The sequence below is a fragment of the Rhea pennata genome, chromosome 4 (genome assembly GCF_028389875.1).
Source record: "Rhea pennata isolate bPtePen1 chromosome 4, bPtePen1.pri, whole genome shotgun sequence".
Lineage (NCBI taxonomy): Eukaryota > Metazoa > Chordata > Aves > Rheiformes > Rheidae > Rhea > Rhea pennata.
In genome coordinates this window covers 16,394,138-16,420,596 of record NC_084666.1, presented here as the reverse complement: position 1 = coordinate 16,420,596, position 26,459 = coordinate 16,394,138, and the positions used below count along the sequence as shown (strand labels likewise).

The 26,459-nt window shown below is 38.0% G+C and overlaps 1 protein-coding gene across 9 annotated transcripts in view; it reads right to left on the bottom strand.

Moving 5' to 3' along the window:
* LOC134140345 (complement C1q tumor necrosis factor-related protein 7) overlaps positions 1 to 26,459 on the bottom strand; it is a 124,667-nt gene that overhangs the window by 64,898 nt on the left and 33,310 nt on the right. For 3 of the 9 annotated variants that reach the window (XM_062575355.1, XM_062575354.1, XM_062575356.1), the window contains 3 exons: positions 10,782 to 10,979; positions 9,633 to 9,878; positions 5,456 to 8,865 (listed from right to left, as the gene is read on the bottom strand). In XM_062575355.1, coding sequence (XP_062431339.1) covers positions 8,234 to 8,865; positions 9,633 to 9,870 — 870 coding nt within the window. In that variant the 5' untranslated portion in view covers positions 9,871 to 9,878; positions 10,782 to 10,979 and the 3' untranslated portion in view covers positions 5,456 to 8,233. Of the gene's footprint in view, positions 1 to 20; positions 183 to 536; positions 662 to 1,434; positions 8,866 to 9,632; positions 9,879 to 10,781; positions 10,980 to 26,459 lie in introns of those variants that run through there. The other 6 variants (XM_062575349.1, XM_062575351.1, XM_062575353.1 and 3 more) reach the window with 5 other exon arrangements.

Genomic DNA, 26,459 nt, shown 5'->3' with positions numbered 1-26,459 from the left:
GGCCACTATATGAAAATTACCTGTTGCATGTTTTTTTTTCCCTTTCATAAATAACCCACCCGTAGTCCATAAAGTCTGCTGATCACAGAGCAGATTCACAGAGCTTCAGATCACGGAGACATGTCCAGTCCCTTTCTCTTCTTTCAGCATTGGGCTTGCCTGGCATCTCAGGTTTACCAAATCTGAAATCCATCAAACAACTATCATTTTGTATACACCAGGAAGTTGTAGTTGATTACAAATATTGGAGAATTTTTTAGTTAAATTGGTACAACTCAATTCATTACTATTATTTCAGTTTCTTGTACTGCGTAGCTTAACATTTAATCAACAGGGAAGTGACTTCAGTTGCACCAACCTAGCTGCACAAATGCGAAATCTAAGTGTTGATTTACTGATATAAAAGTGACTCACAGCAGCATAATTTATTCTGGATTTCAAAATTGCCATGAAAGAACTCAGAGGAGTGAGACATATGGGACATGCTTCTGTATCTGGCTGAAACTCCTTCAGCGGTAGGGCTAGCAGAGACTTACACAAATCATCCTTGGTTTCTCCATCATTCCTTGTACTGGGCGTGTTAAGGCTCTTTTACCTCAGGGAATGCTTACAGACCAGGCAGAACTGGTCTTCATACACTGCTTAATCTTTTAGGAGATACCTGAAAAAATGAAGGATCCAATGGAGGATGTAAGAAGGTGGTAAGTAATTGTATTATCTCCTGCCTGAGGATTAGTACTTACCAGCTACCAGGCCTAAAGGATTTTCAGGTTGCCAGATAGCTTCCTCAACTAGCACAGTGAGCCAAACTTGCCCTAAGCAAGTGTATGTATTAGACAGATGCGATTATGTCCCAAACCACCTTTGCATGCACCTCAGTACCAGTTTTCTCTGTATCTTGCACCAGCGCAAAGGACAGCTGAAAATTGCAGCATTTCCTTGCTGCACGTAACTCTCATCAAATACCATTCTCAGGGCAGAGAACGTATCACACTGCAAGAATCTGCAGCTTTTTTATTACTCAGCTACAGAAGTCTTTTTCATATCAAACATTTACATAACAAATTTAAACAGTCTGTCTTACAGGCACATGTAAATGGAAAATGCCGCAACATAGATGAAGATCCTTACATCTACTTTCTTTAACAACTTTTTAGTACTTCTCAAAAGCAAATACTACAGCAGACATTTAAAAATGTAATAAACAACTGAATGCACGAAATATAAAGCTCTCCTTTAGCTCAGAGATTGTTTCTAAAGCACTTAAAACTGAAAACAGAAGTTTCTCTAACTTTCTTTGAAAAATATATTACTTTGAAGAATTGTAAAAAAATAATTCTGAGGTTTTTGGATTATTAACAATCTACCTCATTCATGAAAACACAGAAAGCAGTGGTATTTAAAGAGATCTAAAAGAAAGCATTTGTTTCATACCTGGGTTTTCTTATGCAACCGCTCTGGGACTACAGACAAGAGCCAGCCACAAACAGACTCAGCTTAGCAACAGGGCTGTCCGGGAAGCCGCTGGCCTTGCTTTTTAAAGAGAAAGAGTCACATTCCCTCCCAGAAACTACTAAAAAAAAAAATCCTCAAAACATCTTTTTTATAAACAATGTTTTTAAAGTGAAAGGGAATGAGAAAGTCATGAATAAAATATAGGGAAGATAAAGTGATTACAGCTTCTGCAAACATCTACACATTTCAATACTGCAGTGACTTGGAAAAGAAAAGTCACTGTATCTTTTTTTCAGGATCAGAAATGATTATTTCCGACCGAAATATAATAAAGACTCTTCCTAACTTTAAGGACCTAACTCAGCTAAATTATCTGGCTAATTTCTCTATACAACTTTTGTAACCAGAGGAGGAGCACATGTTATTAATTATGTATTCCTGAATATAAATGTTTGCTGAGGGGCATACCTCCCTCTGCTGACTACAGAGGGATATTAGACCCCTAGTTTAGACTACATGCCGACATTCAGATAAATAGAATTTGAATAAATGAATTTCAGTCTGAATTTCAGCCCTGACATCAGTGATATAAGGATAAATCCTTATTGTGAACTGTACTTCAAGTAAAGTTACTATTCAGCAGTTTTTCAAGTGCTGTCTCTGTTTTCCAATAGATTAAAAAATTCAGAAAGAATATTAACCCAAATTGTATCAAGAAGACAGCTAGGTACTGTTGTTTACAGATGAACCTTACAGATCAATTTAAGTCTCAGCAAATTTTTTAGCGTGTTAATTTTTGGGAAAAGTCACAGGAAATACAGCACTGTGAACAAGAAAAAAGAACTATAAGCTTTCAGCAGCTGTAATTTGCAAAGAGAGACTCTCTACCTCATCAGGACTAAAAAAGTATCACTAAGTGATCTGAGTTTGGAGGAGGAAGACCATGAAACCAAAGTAATGACAAGTGATGAGACTTCTTATTTGTAAAGTTATTATTATGTTCTATTACTTCCATAACAAAATAAAAGAAGCATATACATTTTTTTTTAAGATTGCTCCAGAGACTGCTTAAAGGGAAATACAATCCTTGACATCCCTGGTTAGAGAAGCACTGGAGGGATGGGTTATCTGTTTGTTGAATGTTCACATTCACATACTTCTCTAGATACTGGGAATGGAAGAAATCTTGTGCTTCCAGATTATTTGTAAAAATGTGGACTTATATACAATTCCTAACTTTTATAGGTACAAAGCAATTATTAGTATTCCTATCAAACATAGAGAGGGTCTTTTTTGCTGCACTGAATTTGGTGAACAATAATGTCATATTTAAACATTTGCATTAATATCTTCAGTATAACCAGAATAAATGTTATTGCTGATACCAAATGGAGTTGTTATTAGACCTAGTTATCCTCGACCCTATATAAACAGCCCCTGCGTAATATCTGAAGGTCCATTACTGCAAAGTTTTAGTAGGTGGAGTGATCTGAAAAGAGATGGCTAAGTTATTTCCTATTTCTGAGTACTGTTGTTATAAAAATGAGCTCTTGGAAAGAAGTAAACAGTTACAGTAGAGAAAAGATTGGGTGTATACTTTTTAATTTGTAAAGAGGAGCTATCACAGCTAGAAACACCTTACATGCCAACAGTTTTCAAGAATGGGAAAGGAGTGTGATCAGGAGACCAGTTTCCTATGGCACATACATCAGTCTCCAGTGTCTGCTGAGCCTCACTCTATCACCGTGGACATGATCCAACGGGTGAACCTTCATATAGGGTTTTGGCAATGAATCACATTAAACAAATTGGTTTGCTAGTAAGTCTGTGTCCCAACAATTTATTCCAGTTTCAGAAACAGTTGTGCCGGCAGTTTATGTGATGGACGAATATGAATAGCATAATGTAAGGAACGTTACTGTAATACCCTGAAGGAGCAGTGGGGGACCTTTGCTTAGCAGGATGGAAAGCTACTTAAGAACATATATCAGTATGATGACTGTGCTGAGAAATACAAAATTAAAACCATATACATTTCCTAGAGCTGGGATCAACACATTTATCTCAGTCAGCATTACAAAAACAACAGCAAGGCCAATGTCTTTGGTTACCCTGGACAGCAGATGTAGTGCTCCAACTGAGCTGGTTCCACTTGGTTAGGTGTAGTGCTGTCACTTGCTTAGGCATAAGCTGTTATTTTGCTAATGGCAGCCCACGATGGCCTTTGGCACAGGCAGAGCAGACAGTAGCTTGTAGCAATGAATGATGAGGAGAAGCAAAATCGTAATGCCAGTCCTCAATAAGCGCACTGCACTGGTAGGCTGGCCGCTGCCATGCTGCGTCTGTCCCGTTCCTGCACCTCTCGCTGCAGGGGTGGGAGAGCCTAGGCTGGCTACCCAAAAACAGACAGCCTGGGAAGCAAGGGCTGGAGACAGGCTGGGTTTCCCCTTTCTGGTTCTCCATCGCTCCAGCGAGAGTAGTCACACGCTCTGTCCACATCCTCATCCTCCAGGACCTGTGGTGGCAGCCCGTCCTGCCTGTGCCGCAGGGATCGCTGGCCCCATATCCTGAGGGAGGATGGTTTTAAATGAATAGTGAGCAATGAAGGATAGAGTTTATTTTCAGTCTGTGAGGATAATGTAAGGTCAGGAATGCCATATACAGCTCCTTTTTTCCCCTGCCTTGCATGCCAAATTTCCACATAAAACGGAGGTTCCTACTTACCAAACTGCCTAGTACAGCAGCATCAGTATAGTTAACCTGAGTATGAAATAAATGCCAGTGAGTAAGTTAAACCTGTTAGTGAATAGTGTTTCAATAAGTGTGTTAATGAATAAATATGAATTGAACATCTACAGGTGACCTGTGGAAGATAAATAGAAGTAAAATATTATACAAACATCATCAACTAGTGAAACAGATACAGTAGGGGACAAACAAGCTGCTTGTTAGATTTTTATGTTTTTGCCTTTCATAAAAACACATAAAAACACATCAATGCTATTAGGTAGAGTTAAAAAGATTTGAAGAATGTAGATTACATTTTCAACACTTATTTCCATTAGTAATTTTTTCCTTTATGTTGTTTGAGCATTGTAAAAAAATCTTTAGGACTAATGTACGTGTAACTGCCTGAAAAATTTATATAGCAGCGTAAACCATATGGATTTGAATACCTGTAGTGAAGAAAAGGTATTTATTCAAATTAACATGCCAATAACTATTCGAAAATTGAGTTTTTAGTGAAATTAAAATGTTTAATTAGGTATCTGGGTTAAAATGTTCAGCCATAGAACATGTGACTGGTATTTCTTGGCACTCTCTAATGAAAAAAAGATGTCTGAAAGAGTAAAAAGTTAGGGAGTATTTTGTTTCTAAGGACTTTATTTTTCACTTACATATATTTGCACACATATCTCCCAAATAAATATGTTTTTTTTTTTTCCTTAGGAATCTCAAGAACATGAATCTTGGTAATGTTGTTGGATGATTTCCCAGCAGTTTTAGCTTTGTGAGAATTCCTGCTGCCTTGCTCAGAGAGCCTGTGTGGCAGCAAAGGCTGCTTTCCCCCAGGGATACTGATTTCTCTCTGCTGACTGCAGACAAAGTCTAGATAACTTACTTAGTCCAGATGTCTAATTTTATATGACACTGTGTGGCATGTGCAGAATGCTGTACTAACTGTGCAGAAATTTTTGATTAATTTCAAATTTATTCCCAATGAGATTCTGCTCTTTTTTATCCTACAACATTATGAAACCAAACCAAAAAAACACACCTAGGATGCAAATAGAGGATGAAATCTCTTCTTGCCAAAATCTAGAGGAATAATATAACAGATTTTTTTGTAGTTTTTAACTGTTTGTGCCAAAATATTAGGCTATTCAAAAAAATGCATAATCCAAATGGGAAAACCTAGGGAACCTAAAATGATTTGTCATGATTATATGAACATAAATCTAAAATTATTAAATAGAGAGAGGCAATAACTCTTGGTTTACTTACTCCCATGAAATAATTTTCAACATAGGTGTGGCTAAAACAAGGCTTTTATATTTCATTCATTTTTAGAAGATTATTACAGGGAAGCAGCTTGCTTATATTTAGGATTGCAACCAGTAACCTTTCATTATAAAGCCCTATTTTTTCTCTGTTTAATGTTCTAAAGTTAGTTCTGTTTGAAAATTGCCAGATTTATGCCAACTACCAAATATGGTCCTGCAGCATCCAAAGAAAATCGGTCGTATTCTTAAGTATTGCTTTATAAGAAGTTTTCTAGTGTGAAAGCTTGAAGTATTTCTAAATTTTACCCACAATAAATACTGGGTTGTTACTCTTAATATAAACTTTCTACTGAGCCAAATGTTGTAAACCAATTTTCATATTATTTAGGTAAAATAAACATGTCATTAAATACATTTATTAATTGCTTTTGTTCTGTAATGCATATTGTATGTCTAATTCTGCATCCATTTTATTATAATTCGTTGAGTTATGTGCCCAGTATGCTTGTCAGTTTTGTCCTATGAAATTTCAGTGCCAGCAGCACTTAACGCTCAGGATAGGCCTTCTTTATGCTTTGTATAGTCATTGATAACTCTGAAGAATTGGCATAAATCATTGTTGTAAAAATGATTATTGGGCAGCATTTTGCACTCATTTAGTGCTTAATTTGCAGATGCAGAAATGATTACAGATTATTGTGATAAATCAAATGTGTAAGTGTTCTCTTTATATTTTTCATAGGAAGCAGCCCTTGAGTAACACTAATGAATTAGATGTCTGTTTGAAAAATAATCCATTTCCTGTTCTACCACACATCTTCTGCTGTCAAATGAAATAAAAATTGTACAGGTTCTTTCATTTGTGGACAGAACTTTGCGCCTATTCACTGCATAAAGCAGCAATCATGTACCCAAAGACAGGCATGTTAATGCGTATTTATATAGCTCAGGAAATGAGAGAACAGATATAGAGCGCACAGCTTAATGTTCCATACATAACTGTAGTACTAACATTTCCTCATATTGCAGTCTCAGCAATATTTTGTCCAATTTTATTTGGTTATAATTTTCTTAATTTAATGAAGTACACAGAAAAAACTAGAAATTCACCCCTTTCTGAGTCATCAACAAAGCGGGAATAGATGCTGTGTAACAAGGACCTCTAGCATTTGAAATTGTCTGAATAACTGTTAGAAATAACAAGCTTCTGTAAACCTGGGACTAATAAAATAAAAGCATAATTTCTAGCAGAGTAATTGCATCTCTAAACACTCAATTAAAGATTTCCAGTCTTGACTTAGAGGTGTTGAATGCTGAAAAACTCATGATATTCCTAGGTGATTGGTTACCATCACTAGTAAAATGCATGCTTCGTTGGGAATTTATACAGTTTCTCACTGTTGGATCTTGTTAGCTGATGGAATGAAGTGCCAACTACTACCAGAAATGTTATCTCTGGACAGGTACTTACAGACTATGATCAAATCACCTCTTATCCTTCCCATTCACAAGAAAAATAAATCAACTTTCTTAGATCTTTTGTGTAACGCATATGGCCAGAATTGCAAACATTTTTTTTTCCAGTTTTCCAGTAACTTTATGAAACATTGGCATGAAGAACAGTTTCATAAGTAATACTACTCCTTATTCCTTCTTGTTATGTAATTCCACTGATGTCTAATTCCGATGATCATAAAGCCAAAGCCCTGCAGCAACAGCCTACTCTGATGACTCATCTTTAGTTGATTATCCATGATGATCCGTGTACCTTTTCCAAGGCCACTGAATTCCTGCAGTCCTTCATCTTGTGTGTAACTTGTATTCTTTTTATTGCATTCAGCCATATAACAATACAAGTAACAATACAAGTAAACCCTTTTCTATATAATTCATCCTCATTACTGGTTACTGTTCTGTCTTTTTTTGGCACCTATAAATTTTGCAAGCATAAAGTTTGTATTTTCTTCCACATTTTTCGTGAAAATATTGAATAATACTGGAGCAATAGTAAATTCACTTGGAGTTGCTTTGAAAATACCCACAGTGGATATTGTCTAGCTAAAAGTTTGCAGTTCTCCCAGACATTTTTGAACTATTTTATATGTTTTAATACCTTTGTTCTGTTCTTTTATCACTGTCACTGGGCAGTCCTTAACTGCTATAAATCTGGCATAAATCTGGTATAAAACTGGCATGAATTTATTAGGAAGCTAACTCAGACTGTTCAGAGCTAACTCTGAACAGTCTTTTGTTGGTGCAAATATCATATGAATTGTGCTTGTGACCTGGTCAGGTGATTCGGAAGCAGCTATTGCTATTTTATTGCTTTCCATTTTCTAAATCAGTGTTTTGTCTTTTAAATTTTATTTTCCATCTTAAAATGACCAAAGATGAGATATTTTTTCAATTGTTCAATTTTACTTTAATATCGTGTAGAAAATGTCTGTCCTATATTGCAACTTAATATATTTTATATAAAAACAATGTACATCATCTTAAATTTGTTTAAATAGTATTATAAACATAACTTTCAAGGATAGTCAGTCCTGGAGTGGTGCAGTCTTTTGTTAATTATAGTTCCTTTTGTTATCCCTGCTGTTTGGTAGAGAATCCAGTTTAGATTCTAGAAACATTCTTCTGAAATTCTGAATTCGGTTTCTGTCAAAGCAAAAATAACTCCCGTATTATCTGTCTTTAATTTTGTCTCTTGTCCTTGGGCAGATAAAATTCTGTATTGGACTGTCCAATTTGGATGTGATTTGACATCATCCACTTTAGAGCTCATCTTCGTCTGATAAAGCATCAAGATAATCTGTATCAACATATAAGAGAAATCCAGAAAACAAACTGTCTGCCCATGTTGGATCTGAAAAGAGACCATTTTGGTCAGCATAGAAGATCTCAAGCCATACTTCATCTTCTGGCTGAAGGTAGATCACTGTGGATCCAGAAGCTACATCATGGTTTCCTGTGTTCGCATCAAATGTCTTTATCCGGTACTTCCCATTATGAACCAGCCCAATTGCAAGATGCTTATTTGCTAAGGTGATATCATAAGAAAAATAATAAATCCCTGGGATGGCACATATAAACTTCCCCGTGGAAGGGTTGTAATGGTCACCCTCATTGAAGAGGACTTTATTGAATACAATTGGTAATCTTTCCTCTGGGTAGCTGGTGGTGATGCCAACAGAAAAGGCAGATTTCAGTACTATCTTTCCACACTTACAGACCCCTGGTGCACCTGGCTCTCCTCGGTCTCCTTTATCTCCCTTAGGTCCAGGTGGTCCAGCTGGACCTACTTCACCTTTGGCACCAGTCAGTCCTCCGGGTCCTTTTTTACCAGACTGACCTTGGTCTCCTTTTTCTCCAGCTGGTCCTAAAGGCCCAGTCTTTCCTCTTACACCTTCAAAAACATTTTAAGTTAGTTAATCATTACACAGATCATCTCAGTAAATGATTGTGTGGGCTATTGTGTATGTCTGAACAAACAAGAAAAACAAGATCAGAATTTGAAAATATTCCAAAAACACTTTCAAAATGCTTCTGGTAACTTTGTGAAAGCAATGGCAAGTTGAAACAGAGGGCTGGACTCTACAACCTGTGAGTCCTTTGTTTCTATATGCCTAATTTTCTTCATACTTCTTAACTAAACATCCTAATTATATACATTGCAATTTTTTCACATTTAAGGAGTTTGTATATAATCAATTGCTGACTGAAGTATTGACACTGCTAATGGGAAAGTTAGCAGCATCATTACCTGTACGATAGTCCTTATGTATAATATTAGTTACTATTTGAGCATTCTACTGTGTACCACAGTACTTGTTAATCTTTTATTCCAGGGTAATGGCTCAAATGAAACTAATTATTTGACACCATTGCTGCCACACATTTCTTTTTCTCAAGCTTTTTGTTAACATTTATGCAAAGGAAGGCTATGCATTTACATTTATTTACATATATTTCAGTAATATGTAGATTAGGCCTATCTAAATATATATCTAGATATTTTCTTTCAGTATATACACATGCATACACACAGGCACACAGATGCATGCACACATTCACCTTTTATATGTGTATATATATAAAATGTAAATGTAATGGTGATAATGAAGGGTCTTAATTTGTTGGACTACTGTATTAGTTTACAGGAATATTCAATACCTGCACTCCCTTTTTCACCTTTTTCTCCCTTCCTGCCATCTCTACCATCTCTTCCTGGAAGACCAATACGTCCATGTGGCCCTGGGGATCCATTAGCTCCAGGAGGACCTGCAGGGCCTGGCAAACCAGGTATGCTACAAATGTATCTCGTGTAGTAATTTTCTCCTTTGAACTGGCTTTGAAGAGGTTGTTCGCTTGTGTAGATGGCAAAACTTGTAATGTAAAGCAACACAAACATCCTCGTATCTAGAAAAAATACATATGTATAAGATTATGTGTAGTTACACTCCAGTCTTTAGGTGGCCCTGAATAAAATAAGACTATAATGCATTATGCTCATATACACACTCAGGGAGATAAAATTGGGATCTCTGAAATAGCAGCATGAACATTTTGAATCTGTGTATGAGGAAAGAGGAAAGTCTTCATGTTGAAGCTTTTCCTAGTCACAGTATATATTACTCTGTGCCTTTCAAATAGCTTGTAAACTGACAGTATATCTGGCAAATACCAGCTCATTTGGAACAAATTTTGACACTTTTAAGAAAAAATATGGATTTTCAGTGCAAAGCCCTTTGCTTGCATAGTTTATTTTGTCTTTGGGACTTGTACAAGCTTTACTGAGAAAAATGCTCTTTTCCAGAAGGATATTATATCCGTACTAGGAAGATCTACCAGTAGGAACAATCTTTTCTAGTGAGGAAAAAGCTTATATCTTTATTTCTTTCTGAAGCTGTCATGATTGTAAATAAATCTCCAGCCCGAATAATTGTAGCAGAAACTTTATAGGTTTGCAGAAAAGGTGCCAGTAAGAGAACTACAGCTTCAGTATTGAGTAGTAACAGGAGAAGTAACTACTTCGCTGTAATCAATCAAGTAGAATCAGACAGCTGCTCTGTGGGTAATGGATGAAGTGTGAATGAGCTGCTAATACTACTTCCAGTCTGGCTTGGACGGCTGTAGAAAATGAACTGTATTGCAATATGTTGCAAAAAAATTCTTTAATGCATTGTATTTTAGTAGCTGGCTGTTTTCATAAACAACTGAATGTAAATTGGATTTCTCTGTTGCTCAATGTATGCTGGGGGACAAACGAAAAAAAAAAAAAAAACGCTGTGAAAACAGTAACCTGCTGAGGAGTTACAGTACCTTATATACAAAAGATTTCTTAAATTAGTGTTGCATTAGCAGGGATTCAGTCATGGGCCCGGTGAAATTCTGCAAGTCAAGTTGTTTTTCTAGGTCTCTTACTGGATTCTCAGAACACTTCTTAGTTTCTTGTGTTGGAGTTTTCCATTCCTGCAGAGCTAATTTACAGCATGCACGGAAATCAAAATCCACTGGTTTCTGTGGGGAGAGGAAGAAATAGAATGGGGGAAATCAGAAAAATCTTTGTAAAGTAGCATCTGTTTTTGTTACATTGAAACTCAAATTCATTCTCAGAATCACCATTAAAGAAATTGCAAAGTGAATCCTCTTAGAAATCCATGTTCCCATTCCCATCTCTGTTACACTGATTGGCATTCACTGATTGATTTAAAACTCAAGCCATTAAATTTATTTGCAGTTCCTGAAATTTCACACATATATGCCATGGGCAGATCAGTTTAGGGGAAAGATCAGCAATTATACATACACAAACATACTCTTTAGCAAGAACCTTTTCTATTTTACAGAATAGAAAATGAGAGCCTGTGTGTTGGTATCAATAGCAATGCAGAAAAAAGCATGGAAATATTTTACTTGCAGAGAAATAAGTGATGTTCCAAAATTCTCTTCAGTGAATTATATTCTGCTTTTCATATTAATCATCTTGTATCAAATTGGCACAAACCAAACTATTAATTTTGCTGTCATTTGATAAAGGCTTACAATATGAGCAGGCACAACAGCCCTCTTAAGAGTGGATTAACATATGAATGCTTACCATTACCAGAGAGCAGCAAATGATTATTCCAAGAAAGTAGTTAGCTACAAACACAAACTTCATAGTGACATTTGCTCTGATGTACTGAATGTGCAAATAAAGCTCGTGGAATTTCATAGGACCTAAATCAAGGACAACAAACCTTTCCACATGGGAGAGCAATTTTAAGCATTCAGCCAGGAGCGAGCAGCCCGGAGGGAGTTCATGCCTAAGAGTGCATATACATATTATACAAAGCTGGTGGATAAGAAGCAGATGCAACCTAAGAATCAAGGGCTAGAACAAAGACTGCCTTTGCCAGATGAAAGTCTGAACTAGTAGGCTAGATGTTCCCACACTGTGTTGCACGTGAGCCAAGCAAAAACAATATCAACAACTGCTGGTTTTGCCTGTGTTCAGGATCTTTTACAAATCAGAGTAAGAGCCTTCACACAGCTGCTCCTGTTACTGCCTGGCCAGTAACTTACTTATATGTGAAGCTGTCTCCAGCTCCCAGACTTCCCCTGCTGTTCTTCTCATGTGCCCACCAGAAATGAATTAGTTTGGGACATGTGTTTCTGCTAAGGCCATGGGAAAAAAGTCATGTGGGGAAGGTAAGCAGAATTGGGTTGTTGAGATAGGGTGTACCTTAGAGGACTGGGGAATTGCAGTTGGAGAACCATTTTGAGAGGGTGAAAGCATAGGGATTTGGAAAATGAAGAATAAGTGATTAGGATCTTGGTTTGGGGATCTGACAATTGTAAGTTAAGGAGAGATGGGGCTGTGAAATAGAAGGGTGAGTAGTGCAGGAAGGGGAACAGAGAGGGGATTGGGTTGAAATGATGGTAAAGTTTAGATGATGATGTTTACAGTCCCAAATTTAGGCTGCTTCCAACAGTGGCACCCAAACAAATGGCATTTCGGAAACCAGGCATTAGGCCACACATTCAGGACCTCTCTTGCCTCTTGCATTTCCTCCTGCTTAACAGTCTAGCTTCAAAAGGAGGGGTGGAACATCTCTTCCTTATTGCAGCATTCTCTTTGGAAGCATGAATCATCCCAGACCAAGGATGGAGGTATAGCATTATACTCATGCCACCTGTTTCCTGAGGAGTGCCCCAGAAGGTAAATTGCTGTGTGAAAGGCGAATGACAACACATGGCTGTGCTTTTGAAATTTCAGGCTGAATTAGAAAGCATGTTTGGAGTTTTTTGTTCACCTAGGCTTAAGGAGTTAGAGGGTGGGATAGACTTCCCAGATCACTTTCTCAGAAGTCACCTATGTTCCAATGAAGTACTCGATCAGAGAGACTTAACTTCTGGTAGGCAGAAAGTGAGTCCTAAGTTAGATTGCTTCTGGTTGTCCTTTTCACGTGATTGCTCCCTTGGTAACAGCGTACAAAGAGCAATGTTTACCATTTGAAAAGATAATCATCCAGGGAAGAAGGCTTCCAGACCCTGAAGGAGATGTTTCTCCCCTAGGACATTATTTTCTTCTGGAAGCTCATCATGTGATATCACCTAGGTACTAGTAGGCACTCAGCCATAGCCTAAGCCTCTACATCACACTTGGAAAAAAATGAAGAAGTAATTGAAATGCCTGGTCAGGACTAATCTGGCTGATTTTCCCTGAAGAGGACTGAGCAAGGATCACATAAAACTTCCCTGCTGAAAAAGCAATGGAAGCAGTGACCTGGGGCAGGGAGCAGCTACATTCAGTTGACAGTGGGAAGGAAGCTCTTATCCCAGTTTTGTTGTGTATGGAAGAGGACACCTGTCCAGGGCTTGATAAGAGTCTTTTTTTTTTCATACTCCAGTAATAGTTATGTTAGCAATATTTTAAAATGTACAAATGATCTCTCTGTGCTGCTGTTGCAACACAAAAAGCTATTAACTTTTCCAAGAGGGTAACTGGAAATCCTGCCTACATGGGCAAATCCCAACTAATGCTGAACAGAAATGGCTTGCTAAACACTATTCATACAGCTTTCAATTCAGATGATATTTTAAACATTCGCTAACGGACTGGGGAGTGCAAAGGTAGTACAAGGTCACCTTTTCCTTTACTTTCTTCAGCTATAGAGTTAGTTTGCTATGCTTTAATTATCTAACTTCGAAATTTTTGTAGCATGTATGTCTTTGACAGGACTGTGGAGGATTATTTACTTTATGCAACATTTTGAAGATGTTAAGGTATCGTAAAACTTCTATATTTAGAGTTTGATTTAATCATGTTAAATTAGTCTGAATTTTATTACTGAGAGTTTATATGTTGCAACATATAACAGCATTATAAAACCAGGAATTTCTGAAGTGCTCAGTGTTGACCAAGCTGTGCTCCCAGGAATGGCAGAACTGTGCATGACAATAGGACTTAGATAATACCAAACAATCCTGAAGAAAAATCAGTACAGCTGTCAGAATTCAGCCTGGGAACCTTTAAAAGATAACCGCATAATCATGCATTTCAAAACAAACTTAGAAAATTAGTGTTCTGGAATTTAACACTGGTAGGTAAGAAGTAACTTTGTGGTGCTGAGATGTTTGGCCAAAATTTACAAAATTTTCTTAAAAGTCTTGATTTAGAAACAGCCCATATGACATTCACACATAGGAAATACATCTTAGGGGGGAAATCAGGTATCTAAGTCCAACTGAATGATCCATAAAACCTCTGACATATCAAATAGGGCATGAGAGCCTGCCATAGTCTGAGGAGGATTGCTTCAGACACATCCACTGGAGCGGTGCTGTGCAAAGCAGACCTCAAGAGAGCAGCAGGAGAGCTGGGTCAGGGAATAGACCCGGGCTATGCACACTTAAATAGCTCAATGCCTGAGTGACATGCAGCTGTGGAAGTGCTGCTGGAGCTCTTTAAGAACTGTGTCTGCAGGACACTGCAATACCCACTGCCCAAAGTTAGCTACAGGGTCTTCGGCTGCGTGGTGCACTGTTGTCACATTCAAGATATGACCAAAATGATGCAACCTTAATGTGAAATGAGTGTAATTTAAGGGAGAAGTTTTGGCTGTGCAGCTGAATCTCACAGAGGCATGCGACTTAGGTGACTGTGTCTCAGTTGCAGAAAGCATGTACGTATTTTTTGATTTGAAAATTTGAAAAGCTAAAGCTTTTACTTTAGCATTACTATAAATCAGTGGGGCTTGAACTTCTGAAAGACTAAGGCATCCTGAAAATGGGATCAGCGCTCCAAAGTCCTCTGATGCCTTTTTAAATGCTACCCTACAACCTGAGTAAAGTCTTGTAACATATGAATGTTAGGTGTCCCTAGCCTTGGGGATTGCTAGCTGTGTCTCAGCTGTGTCCCAGGCTCTGATGTCATTTATACCTCTGTTAGTCTCCTCAACTCTGGACTTGCAAATACGTGAGATAAAAATCTAGATTCAGATCAGTATAGTTTCCTGACAATTAGTGGCTATTCTGAATAAAATCCTGTCCTGGTGGAGTGACTCTACCTCAAAGCTATTACTTCAACAGCATTGCCTCTATATTTATACTGGAATAGAAGAAGGAGAATTTGGCCTGGTGTAGTCACATTTTTGATTGTTATGGTTAATGTCAGATTCCTGAGATAGCAGCCAGGAAGATATAAAAATAGAACGAATTTTATGTAATGTCTGCTTTTGGATAATAGCACTTTTTTAATTATGCGTCTTCCTGATTAGATCAGATCTTTGAATAGCAACTTGATTTTCAGTAAGGATAAGCATTTTTTTCTGTGAGACTGAGGGACACGCACATTAGAAAGCCAGTTCTAAACAGTTTGGAGTTGTCACATTCAATTTATATTCTATATGGTGTAGTATATTCTTATTTAAACAAAGCCTTATGTTTCTACAGAAGAGTGAAAAGAACAGGGCATCTTGCTTTTCATCATGCTCACAGAAAGACCAGCTCCATCCAAGCCTATCCTCTTTAAACCCAGTTTATAGCAAATTCTAGGTCCCATTTCAACAGCCCAGAAGAGGAGCACCAGGGAAAGTGTGTGAGCAGTCATGATGGACTGTTCACTCCTTTTCAGAGAAATATGTAGGTCCAACGTGTACTCGCTAGTAATAGCTGGCTTCTGAGATGATCACTGTAATGGTCATCTTAGTATTAACTGCACCAGCAAGCACTCTCACACTAGCCACATTTCTAGTTTATGGGCCTCATTTTCTACATAAGCATATGGATATTTATTCCCTCTCCCCATTGTGACATCAAAACAAATTTCATTAAGCAACATAAATTCTTTGCATTCAGGATTTGCTCCTTCTTTCATCAGTCTCCCAGTGAGAACCATTTCTATAGTAGAAATGGTTTGAGTTTTTTTAATATATGCTGTCATGTAAATATAAAACTACTATGTACTGTCAAGTTGTTAATATCAAGCTTGTTTATTTGAAGAAATGTTCGTATTGTTCTTAGTACACATTTAAAAATACAAAATTTTCCATACGAGCTTTTTGCTAGCTAAAATGTTAATACTGGCACTAATCTTCTATATTTCTGATAAACAGACTTGAACATTTTATGCAGACAGCTTTAAATCTCCAAGAAAAAAAGCTCGTGAATAAAAAATAAGTAGTATCTCATTTGTTCGCTTCATCATTTGTACCAACCTTGAAAGGTATAAACTCATGCTGATATGTAGAGCTCTGAAAAGCTGAACATCTCTGAAGAGCTCTATCAATCTATTCGGCCAACTACCATAAACTATATACCCTAGTTGCAATATATTTTAATAACTCTTTAACAAGGTTTTAACAGGTATAAGATATAATCAAGGGAAGGGAAAGGGAAAGGAAAGAGAAAAGTAAAGGGAAAAGGAAAGGGAAGAAAAAGCTTATCTGACATAAATTCACTTAGAATGACAATTTAACTATGATATGATAACTTTTGTTTAGTACAAAGAACCATTTCTCAGCCTGTTTCTGTACACTCTGTAATTAAATGCAAACCTTATTATTATGGATCTGTTTGATCAGATTCACAAAGAGATAGAAAGGAAACAGAGCACTGAGATTCCTTTCAAGAGATCTAATTTCTGTTCCTAGATCAGCTTAATGTTTATTCTGTGGCAATTATTTAATCTTACATGCCTCTGTTTCTTCATCAGTAAAAGAATAACAACATCAATAATAATACAGATAATGATGCTCAGCTGATGTGGAAGTAGGTTATTTCAAAAGGACTTTTCAGATTCTGCTTTTCCTAAGTAATTGTGAACTGCCGTTTCACAATTCAAATCAATTTTCCCATAGGACATTAATATGGATGAAATCAGCATAATTCCTGCAGTTTATCTCAGTACTGTGCAGATGAGATCTAGTGTGTTGATAGCTGACCAGTTTTGTTTTTTTTAACAGAGCATCAGTTCTGCTCAACATTAAGAACAAAATTCAGGCCAAAATTCATGTAATTTGGCATATCTCTGTTGAAACCAGGTGCCTTGTACTTGTATTCAGCCTTAAAAATGTTTTCACACTTGAGTTCTTGCAACAAAGATTTTACTGTTTTTTGAGATTCAGCCTATCTTGGAAGCATTTGCTTTCTTGGGTTCCTCCAAGGAGTAGCACAAGAAGGTGCAGCTATCAGCCAACTTAACACTCTTTAGTAGGAAAGGTCTGACCTTCAGCTGAGAAGGAGTAGGCTTTACCTTGACTTTATTCTGCACATGCATGATGCTTCAGGCTGATCTCAGCAGGGTCTACCTGGGACCTCCGTGGCCATTCCTGGATGGTCTGAAGCTTATGGCATGTTTGGCAACCAATTTCATTTCATTTTCACTTGAATTTGCTCTTATCTCAGGCTGCCAACAAATTCCATCTATTCCTGGAGTAGGTGATGTTACAGTCAGCCTAGGCAGTCCGCAATTCTGGTTTTCCCAACACTGATCAAGAGGCCACTATCTGGCAGACGGCATAGATGAAGACTTACCCAAATGCAGCATGCTGAGGTTAGTCCACATGGCCAGTAATTGTAAGTTTGAGTGCACCCTAAGCTGTCTGGTGTGCTCTGCCCTGGGAATACCAGCTGGATTGTCCAGGCACAGTGCCAGAGATGTTCCTCCAGGCAAAGAGTAGTAAGGACAGGCAGGCAGCACAGAGTCACAGAGGGCACAGACTTGAGTTCACATCTACAGTGAAGAGGTAGTGGAATGTGGTACATTTTGCCATGGTATGTGTATTTCTTTTGAAAAATGGGAATTACAATTAAACCGTTCTGTGATACAATAATCAGTGAATATGACTGTGCCTTACTGTAGTATATATTAGTATATATACTATATATATATTTGTTCAGGTTCCTCATTAAGTATCTACTGATATAATTCACCACAATGATGATAAACTCGGTGCTATTTTACAGATGCAACTCCATGACAGCTGTCAGCCATAATCATTTTTGCATTTTAAGCAGTAACGTTGATGTAAATATAAATAAATTTATTTCTGAAGAAATTCTGGCTAGTCTAAAGAGTATGTCAGAATCACTTCTTGTGAACTGTCCCTCAGAAACTTCCTTACGTAATTGTTAACACAGATAAAATACAAAGAAAGAGGGGTCATGCAAATCTCAAAGCATATTCACTTCAAGTTTTCCATCAGGATAAAAATTTTTGCAATTTCTACTTCAGTGAAAACCTACAGAGATTCAAGAATATATTGACTTGCAAATAAAGTTGAAAATACATAAAACACGGACAAGATTTCTATTGACTTCATTAAAAACACCATTCCTTTCAGTGATAAAAACTAAAGTTTTATGGAATGGAATCAAGGTATAAACTGGACAAAATTTCTTAATGGGTTTTCTTATAATTTAAAGTCTCTCAGATCAGTTCTGGTAGTTATCCCTCATCCAAGGCATTATTTTGTCTCAGACAAAGTAATTCTGTGTGTGTATGTGTGCATTTGTGTGTGTACACACGCATATACATCTGTACCCTTACACAGTCAAAGGTATCCAGATCCTCACTTTTTTTTTTCCTTCAAAGTCCTGGAGAATGCTGGATGCATTTTAAGTCAAAGATATTATTAAGTATCCTTTTCTATCTGACTTTGACTGATGGAGTTAATTGTCTCTAATATAGGTCTATTCTCTGATGGTCTGAATTAATGATCTACTTAATTTGTTTCTAGCTCATAAACAGTCAGCTGACACGTAGCAAGTTGTTTTACTGCTTTTATCTTTGTGATAGGCACTTTCATTAGGAATTGCAGAAAATGCTGTTTTGATCTTTGTGATTTTGTTTATTGCTTAAAATACACATTATGGCTTGAACTTAACTGTAATTGAAAACTCTCCTATGCTCAAACGTCATGTCTTTCCTGCTTAGAATACTCATTTTCTTTCTATGAGATACTGCGATTTGTTATGAGGTTTCTGGTTTTCCTCTTTATTTGGGCAAGTTTAAATATATATGATGTATATATATTTGTAAACATGCACTATAGAAGTAGAAAAATAAGTTTTACAAAGTTATCAGCTCATGGGGCAAACTATCAAAACACTTCATTTGGAGACAGTTTTGTTGACACAGCTTATCTCTTATGAATTTTATTCTGTTTATTTTATTAATGCATGAAATTAGCTCTCTGCAGAAGTTCATAAGCCACTGCTGTTCCTTGCACATAAAATTAATTGGTGTCCCAATTTGTTGTCCTGCAGCAATAATGAAGTCATCCATAACAGTCATTCCATTACATCCTTTTTTTTTTTCAATTAATGCTACATATGCTGTGCTAAATATGATCAAAAACCCTCCTAGTCCTATACCTGCTCCCTCTGGCAGTGTCCTGTAGCAAGCCCTTACGTCCTTTCCTGAGAAGGTGAGAAGCATACAGTGATACATCTCCAAAGGTTACCTTCTCGCTTCTGGTGACTGTAGTTGAGGTCTTCCAGAAGTTGAGGTATTTTCTGAATCTTTTCTTTTCTGTAACCCCCAATGGACTATTTATCCACAAACTTGGAACCTATATGAACTTTAGGCTTCTATAACATTCCACATCAATAAATTTGTTGGCTTAGTCACGCACATAACAGAACATTTGTCTTCCTTTAACCTTTTTGTCTCCTATAAACATTTTTTCTGATAATTTCATTTGATTCTTTTTATTGTTTGCATTGTAAGACTGATTAATCTGCTGTTTAGTGTTATCCTTCTCAGAAAAGTGTTAACCTTGGACTCCTTGTGATTGCCACAAATATTTCTATGTTTAATATTTTTAATTTACAGTTAAATAGTTAAATATATACAGTTATATAGTTACATGGTCAGTCTGAATTGTAAGAGTCATCTCTTTTCCTCTTGAGTGTTAACGTTAGTAAGCACATTCTGCAAGTCATACAAGTTCAATAGGTCTATGCAGCTTCAATGCTCTTATTATACGTTCTCAGATCAATATAAAACCACCATCTCTAACAGAAATGCATAAGTGCAGCTGCCTGAGATTTTGTTATCTGGTCCATGCTGAAGATATACGACATGGGATGGAATCCCATTATAGTGATCACTGTTCTGCAATACTTGAATGCCCAGAAAAGCAGTATAAAGTTTTTTTTTTTTTTTTTTTTTTTTTTTTTAACAAATAAGCAGATGCTGATCTAACTAAGAAAAAGAACAGATCTACCGAGTAAATTGCAGAGTTTCAATCTAGAGTCACACTGCATTATAAACTAGAAGGCATATACAACTGGATGGCAGAAATGAGAATAAAGATCTTTTGAATTCAGATCAGCAGTGTAAACCTGGCCTGAATCTCTAGGAGCAGAAGGCCATCATCAGCTCGTGGCATTTTAGTAGCAAGTATGTGAGTGGATTCTCTGCTGCCATCTCAGGCTGGTTCCCATAGAGTAGGACAATGTCAGAAAAGCTACCACTCAAAACCAATGCTTTGAGAAGCCTAAATGGCTGACCCCAAAGTAGTGAATGAATATAAAGCATTTCACAGATACAAAAGAGTTCAGTAAGAAGATAAGCGAAGATCTGTGGTGGTAAACTTCCATGGCTCCTGCTGTGCCTCTTGTGCAGATAGGTAAATAGCTCTACTTTCAACCTGTATATTTCACATCTTCTACAAGTAGAGTCACTCTCCTTTCTTGGTATCTTTATTTGAACCTCATGATTCATGCTTCCTTCCTGCACTTTTCATACATTGGTCACTTGTCATGAGAGGGTTCTCTTTATTTCTCCTACTCCTGTCTTCTGCTGTGGCAGAAAATGTGTCTTTCAAGTCTTGTCTACTGTTGTTCAAGCTCTGAATCCCATAGCCTTTTCCACATTTGAAAGAATAGAATTTTTGTTGTTAATTTTAGCTCTGATCATCACCCAAGGATTTCAGTGGGTCTGCAATGAGTAAAGATTTAATTAACTCCAGAAAAATAGGACATAATCAGAAGTGTTTCTAAATATAATGTTTTCCAGAAGATATTAATGTCTTATAGAAAAAAACCCTCTTAATTTATCAAAGCTGTATAAACTCTCCTTTGTTTGCTACAGACAACTGAAAGGCTAGTTCAGATACTCTATAAAGCAGTGCTTTTATTGCCACACTTTTAACAAAATAAAAAGGTTTCTTTTCATAATGCAGATGTATCTCATTATTATTCAAAATCAAGTTTGTTTATTTATCTATTTTAACCACAAATGTCAAACTATGCAGACTCTTCCTTTGTTCTCCCTAAGTAGCCAGCTGAACACAGCAGTGTCCCTGATGACTGCATATCCTCAGCCCCATTTCTGGCTAAGTTATGGGGTGATGCATTGGCTATTCCCTGCAAGGGGTTGCTCTCCCGTGACTGCCAGTCACAACAGGTCTCCCATCACAGAGCTCCCCTCTCCTTGCTGGGCTCCTGACACATCTGAACTCTCCTCCCTGGTCTTTGGGTATCAGGTGCCCAAAGATAAAATCCTTCTTGCCCCCAGGTAGTATATGATTGGAGAGACCCTTTTCCCCTTTGTTCCTCCAGGCTGTTTGGATGTGGATTCCTCTTACAACAGCCAGACATCAAGGCTGGAGGTGAGGGGAAAGGACAGATGCAGCAACATGTGAAGCCCAGTGGCTGCCAAAGTCTTCCTCACATGCCTCTGTACATCCCTTCAGCATGCCATCACGTCCACATGGGATATAGAGAAAGGTATTTCCGTCTGGAGAACAGCGTGGTGGCAGAGAAGTGTCCCCAATCCAACTTCATGGTAAGTGAGTGAAAATGTCCATGCTGAGCAATACTACAGCTGGCTGAGTTGAAGGATGGTTGAGAAAAGTCCGTAAATGGAAAACCCAGACATGGAACTTTTTTTTTTCCCGTCCTAAATCTATCCAGAGTAGAATATTGGCTATAGTGAATATTCAAGCTGTGAAGAGCCCAGATATCACAGTCATTTTTCTCTGTTTTGAGGTCTATCTTCAACCCACAACAGGGATGCAGTAGGCCAACAATTGCAGAAAATGAATCAGTTAAAAGTCACGATGTAGATGGTATAGACCCAGCCTCCTCTTCCCCCCACTGGCTGTGCCCTCCCTTCATTTACACACTTTTAAAGACTAATCCCTCTTTTAGACCATGGAAATACAGATTCTGTGCAGGTGGTACCACTTGCGCAGAATTAATCGCAGCCAAAACAATCTCTTTTCCAGAGACTTTCAGTTCTGGAGACAAGGCAGTAATGACTCACAGCATATTAGCAAAAGTAGTGGTTTTGGCAAAAACAAGAATTCCACTAAGTGGGTTGTTCTTTCTTGGAGTTTCGTATGTAAGCTGTGGGGTTTCTTCCTTCTTCTTCTTTTCTTTTCTTTTTTTTTTTAAAAAAACAACAACAACAACAAAAAAAACTTTTCCTGTTTCTGTCCTGGGGAGAGCCAGGCTGCCTGCAACTTTTTCTATGTTGAAAGTCCCAAATACTTGGAGGCAGATGGACAGCTAAGACCTGCTACGTGCCCTGAGTGCACGGAAATAAAACTGCTGCCATTTCAAAATGACAAATGGTCAGTAACTCCTGGGTTTTGTGCAGTTTCTTTTTTTGGTATCTCTGAAGAAAAAAATGAGTATAGCTAGAGAATAAAGCAAGAGGTTGAGCAACTCCTTCTGCTCTGCGATAAGTAGAAGTTCATTCTGCTTTTCAAGAGCAGAGAGGGGAATCGAAAGGAGGAGTAGTGGGACATGGCTGTGGCTCCTCAGTCTTCTTACCTGTAGCAGCAGCAGCTAAAACACAGCAAGGAAAGACCAGAAGGAGACTTTATGCATTATCCCTCTTGTCCATAACAGTGCACTGCTTCCCGGGAAGCGTAAACCATTCAGGAACGCCAAGGTCGCTCTATCAGTCTGTGTATGTATATAATAGTAATTTTACTGTTTATTTATCATCTTAATCAAGTCTAAATAACAGGAAAAGGCTAGGGATAAGTCACCCATACTGTTCTCTGCTTAGAGACAACCAAAGTTTTTTAAAGTGCTTGTCTTCCCTTCTCTTCATTCCTTTCCCCTGGCTGTGACCTGTCCGTGTGATAAGGCAGCTCCAGCATATCAAGACATTTTAAGGCTCGTGCTCTTCCCTCATTCTATCGATTTACATTTATTGCAGGCTAAAGTTCATAAACCTTTGACTTTTGTTACAAATAGATAGCCTGCATAACATTAACAAACATAAACAGTACTCTCCCCGAAAAAGTTATTTTAAACACAGATTTGTAAAGACTAATTTTATCTCTGCCATCTGTAACTAGTTAAAATTCCAAGTGTTTTTCTTAAAAAGGATTTTAGCAATGGATCATGAACACGAGCTAGATTAAAAACAATTTAAAGTTTAGTTTTTTATGGTGAAAAAAATCTATTAGACACCTGTGTTATCTGCAGCTTCCAAATGGTGCTGAAAAATGATAGTCCTCTGAGTTGTCATAGATGATTTTTTTCTTTTAATCTATATGATTTGTTTCTAACATTTATGCACAAGATTGCACTGGTTTATCTTCAAATAGTTTAGTTAAATAAATGCAAAATCCCTGAAGGACACCTTAGTTGACCTAGAATCAACTAATTTATTTTTATTGGGCCTAAGCTGAAATAAGGAGCTATGTAAACTAAGGATATAGTCAGGCACTTGCTGCAGAAATGTGTATACCAATTTAAAATTTAACTATCCCTCGGCTGTTTGTTACTGCCCTTCTGTTGGTGCTCACTGTCTTTGTAGGGCAGCCACTTGCACAGACTGTTTAACTCACCTGACTTTGCATTACTTTGGGTGAGGAGCATTTGCTTGCTTTGTTACCCAGTACCATCTGGTAAAGGAACATGACAGTCAGCTGGATAAGAGAGGGAAGGGTTCCCATACAGCAAATGGCTGATGATGGCATTGTGCAATATAAACCATTTCTGTACTCATTGGACCCACCTAAATCCACTGCTTATGCTGGGCTTTTCACCTCTACAGGCACACATTCCTCTCCACTGCCCTTCCAATGGCTGTGGCCAGCTTACGCAGACAAGCTCAGCAGACAGCAACTCCTGTCAGAGACAGCTTTAAGCACCTCAGCAAGGTTCACCAGACTTATTTGTCAAAAGTTGATGGTGCTAGAATAGCTGACACATCCTCATTTGCTTCTGGCCACTTTACAACGTGGGCAGGTGATAACAATTTTTGTCCACTGACATTGTTTACTAGGTGAATGGGAGCCAAAGTGCTAAAAGTGTCCAGATGGGTGCTTGCAGTGGTCTAATTAAATCAGCCTTAAAACATATCTTTAGGCTGTGGACAGATGTTCAATTTGTAGAGAGCTGTGCCAGATGCAGATTACACAGCCACACAGCTGGAGGTTATTGCCCTCACAGCTCCGCTGGCAGAGCCATCCCAGATCCTCTTTAGCTTAACCAGTGTGCAGAGACGCATCTCTCCCGGCTTGAGAGACAGCAGTTGGAGAAGTTGTCGCCTGCCTATCCACTCCTGGCTCCTTGTTGCAGTGTCAGGTTTCCTGGGTGCTCCAAAGTGTGTCACCTGCCTAACCAGGTTAGCCAGCACAGTTGACCTGTCCTGGTTTGGTGTCTCTAAAAGGAGTGGGAGCATTCGTGCTGGACCTGGCAGAGGACATCCACACAGCTTCATCAGCCAGGGCAGTGGTGAGGGTCCAACGTGCTGAACTGCTTTGGGTTGTTCACCTATCAAAATCTTTTCATTGACTTAAGCTAGGGCTGCAGGGTTTGATGAAAGCTAGTAAAAGTCTGGCTAGTCCTTTTAATCAAACTGTTATATTTTTACCAAATGTGCTAATGTACACACAGACAAAATAAGACATAGTCGATGAAATCAAGTGAACTACTAGCTTCAGTGGGCCAAAACTACCTTACCAAACAGTATTAAATTTTCCTTGTAACACTAAGGTTGATTGTGACTGCTGAACATGCTTTTTAAACTCCTATTTACATTATGAACTATCATATTCATTCTCATGACAATTCTCAATGGGTGCAGTTCTATTGCTATAAAAGCACCGTAAATATCTTACAAATACATCTATGTAGCCATGACTCCTAGCTCTTGAGCTGACCTATTTTCAAGCACACTCAGTCTGTGTTTTCTTCCCATTGCTCAACAGTTGGCTTATTAGTAAATGAGGCAGGTAATGTTGTGTCCATCAAAGAGCAGGCAAAATATCATTACAGCTGATGACACTCTCTGGCTTTCATTAACTCTCCAAGCAATTGGTTTGGAGGAGTTTTGAATTAAGCATACATAAAGAACTCCTGTACTGCCCTTGCAAGGGGAATATTTCTTTCCATTGCATTTTTAGAGATTATGGTAATATACAGAAATCAGTCCTCGTCTTTACTTGTTCTGGAAATGAATGAAAAGCAACGGATGAAAATAACCCCTAGGCCAAAACACCTTCCCCTCGGACCTGCTCTTGCTTGGCTTGTGTTCACAGGGGGGACTATTTTCATGGTGAGCTATGCTGAGCAGCCAACCTTTTCATCGTCACTCAGTGACTGCCTAATGATCACAGAGCATAATCCGCTGTGGCTGTATACAGCACTGAGATAGCTAGAGGAAATCATTAACTTCTGCATCTGTCTGCAGAAGATAGAGGGTTCCGAGTCCGTTTGTTCCTCATGACAATCACCTTGGCTACCTCCGTCATGCAAGGCGTATGGTCGTGTCAGTCTCCTCAGGAAACGAATGACTCATCTTCTATACATATAAGCTGCCATTATTTATCATTTGTGCTCAACAGTCCCCACAGTTTCCTTCACATTTTCCAAACAGTGAAGAAAGTATGTCCCTATTCCAAGGAAACAGTATTTACATGAGTTGCAAGGACTTCTGAGAATACTCAGTTAAGTCTGTTTTCAGGTCACCTTTTACCAAAGCTTTGCAAAGTTTTAGCAGTACATGTAGCAATTACGCAAGAAAAAGACCATCAACAGCAGCAGCGAGAGAAAGGGAGACATAAGCAGCCGTATTCGAGACAGGGATCAGCAGAGCAGAACCCAGATTTGCTGCAGTGCCTTTGCTTAGTCACACTGGTTTTAAGCTTGACATTTGATTTTTTGACCACTAGATGGCATAAAAAATGCTCTTGTGTGCATCACATTGTTTCTGGAAAATTGTGAAGCCCTGGGTTCAAACTGTAGTTAGAAGTGGATTTGTACATTGCTTTTGCTAAAAGGACATTTAAATATTTCACTTAAAGGTAAACGTGTCAGTAGCATTCATCCTATTGAGTGGTAACCAGCCTTGAAAGCAAAATTCAGTTTCAAAATCAAGCATTGCCAGAGCAAGTGCTATTCTTAGGAGCAGGAAAACATAACACAAGATCAGGAGAGAGGGAGATTGCTCTGCTAATCAGAACAGGTACTAATCAGATCAGGCATTAAAAAAATTTCCTGAGTTCTCATTTTGGTCCTGATGATGATTCTCTTTGT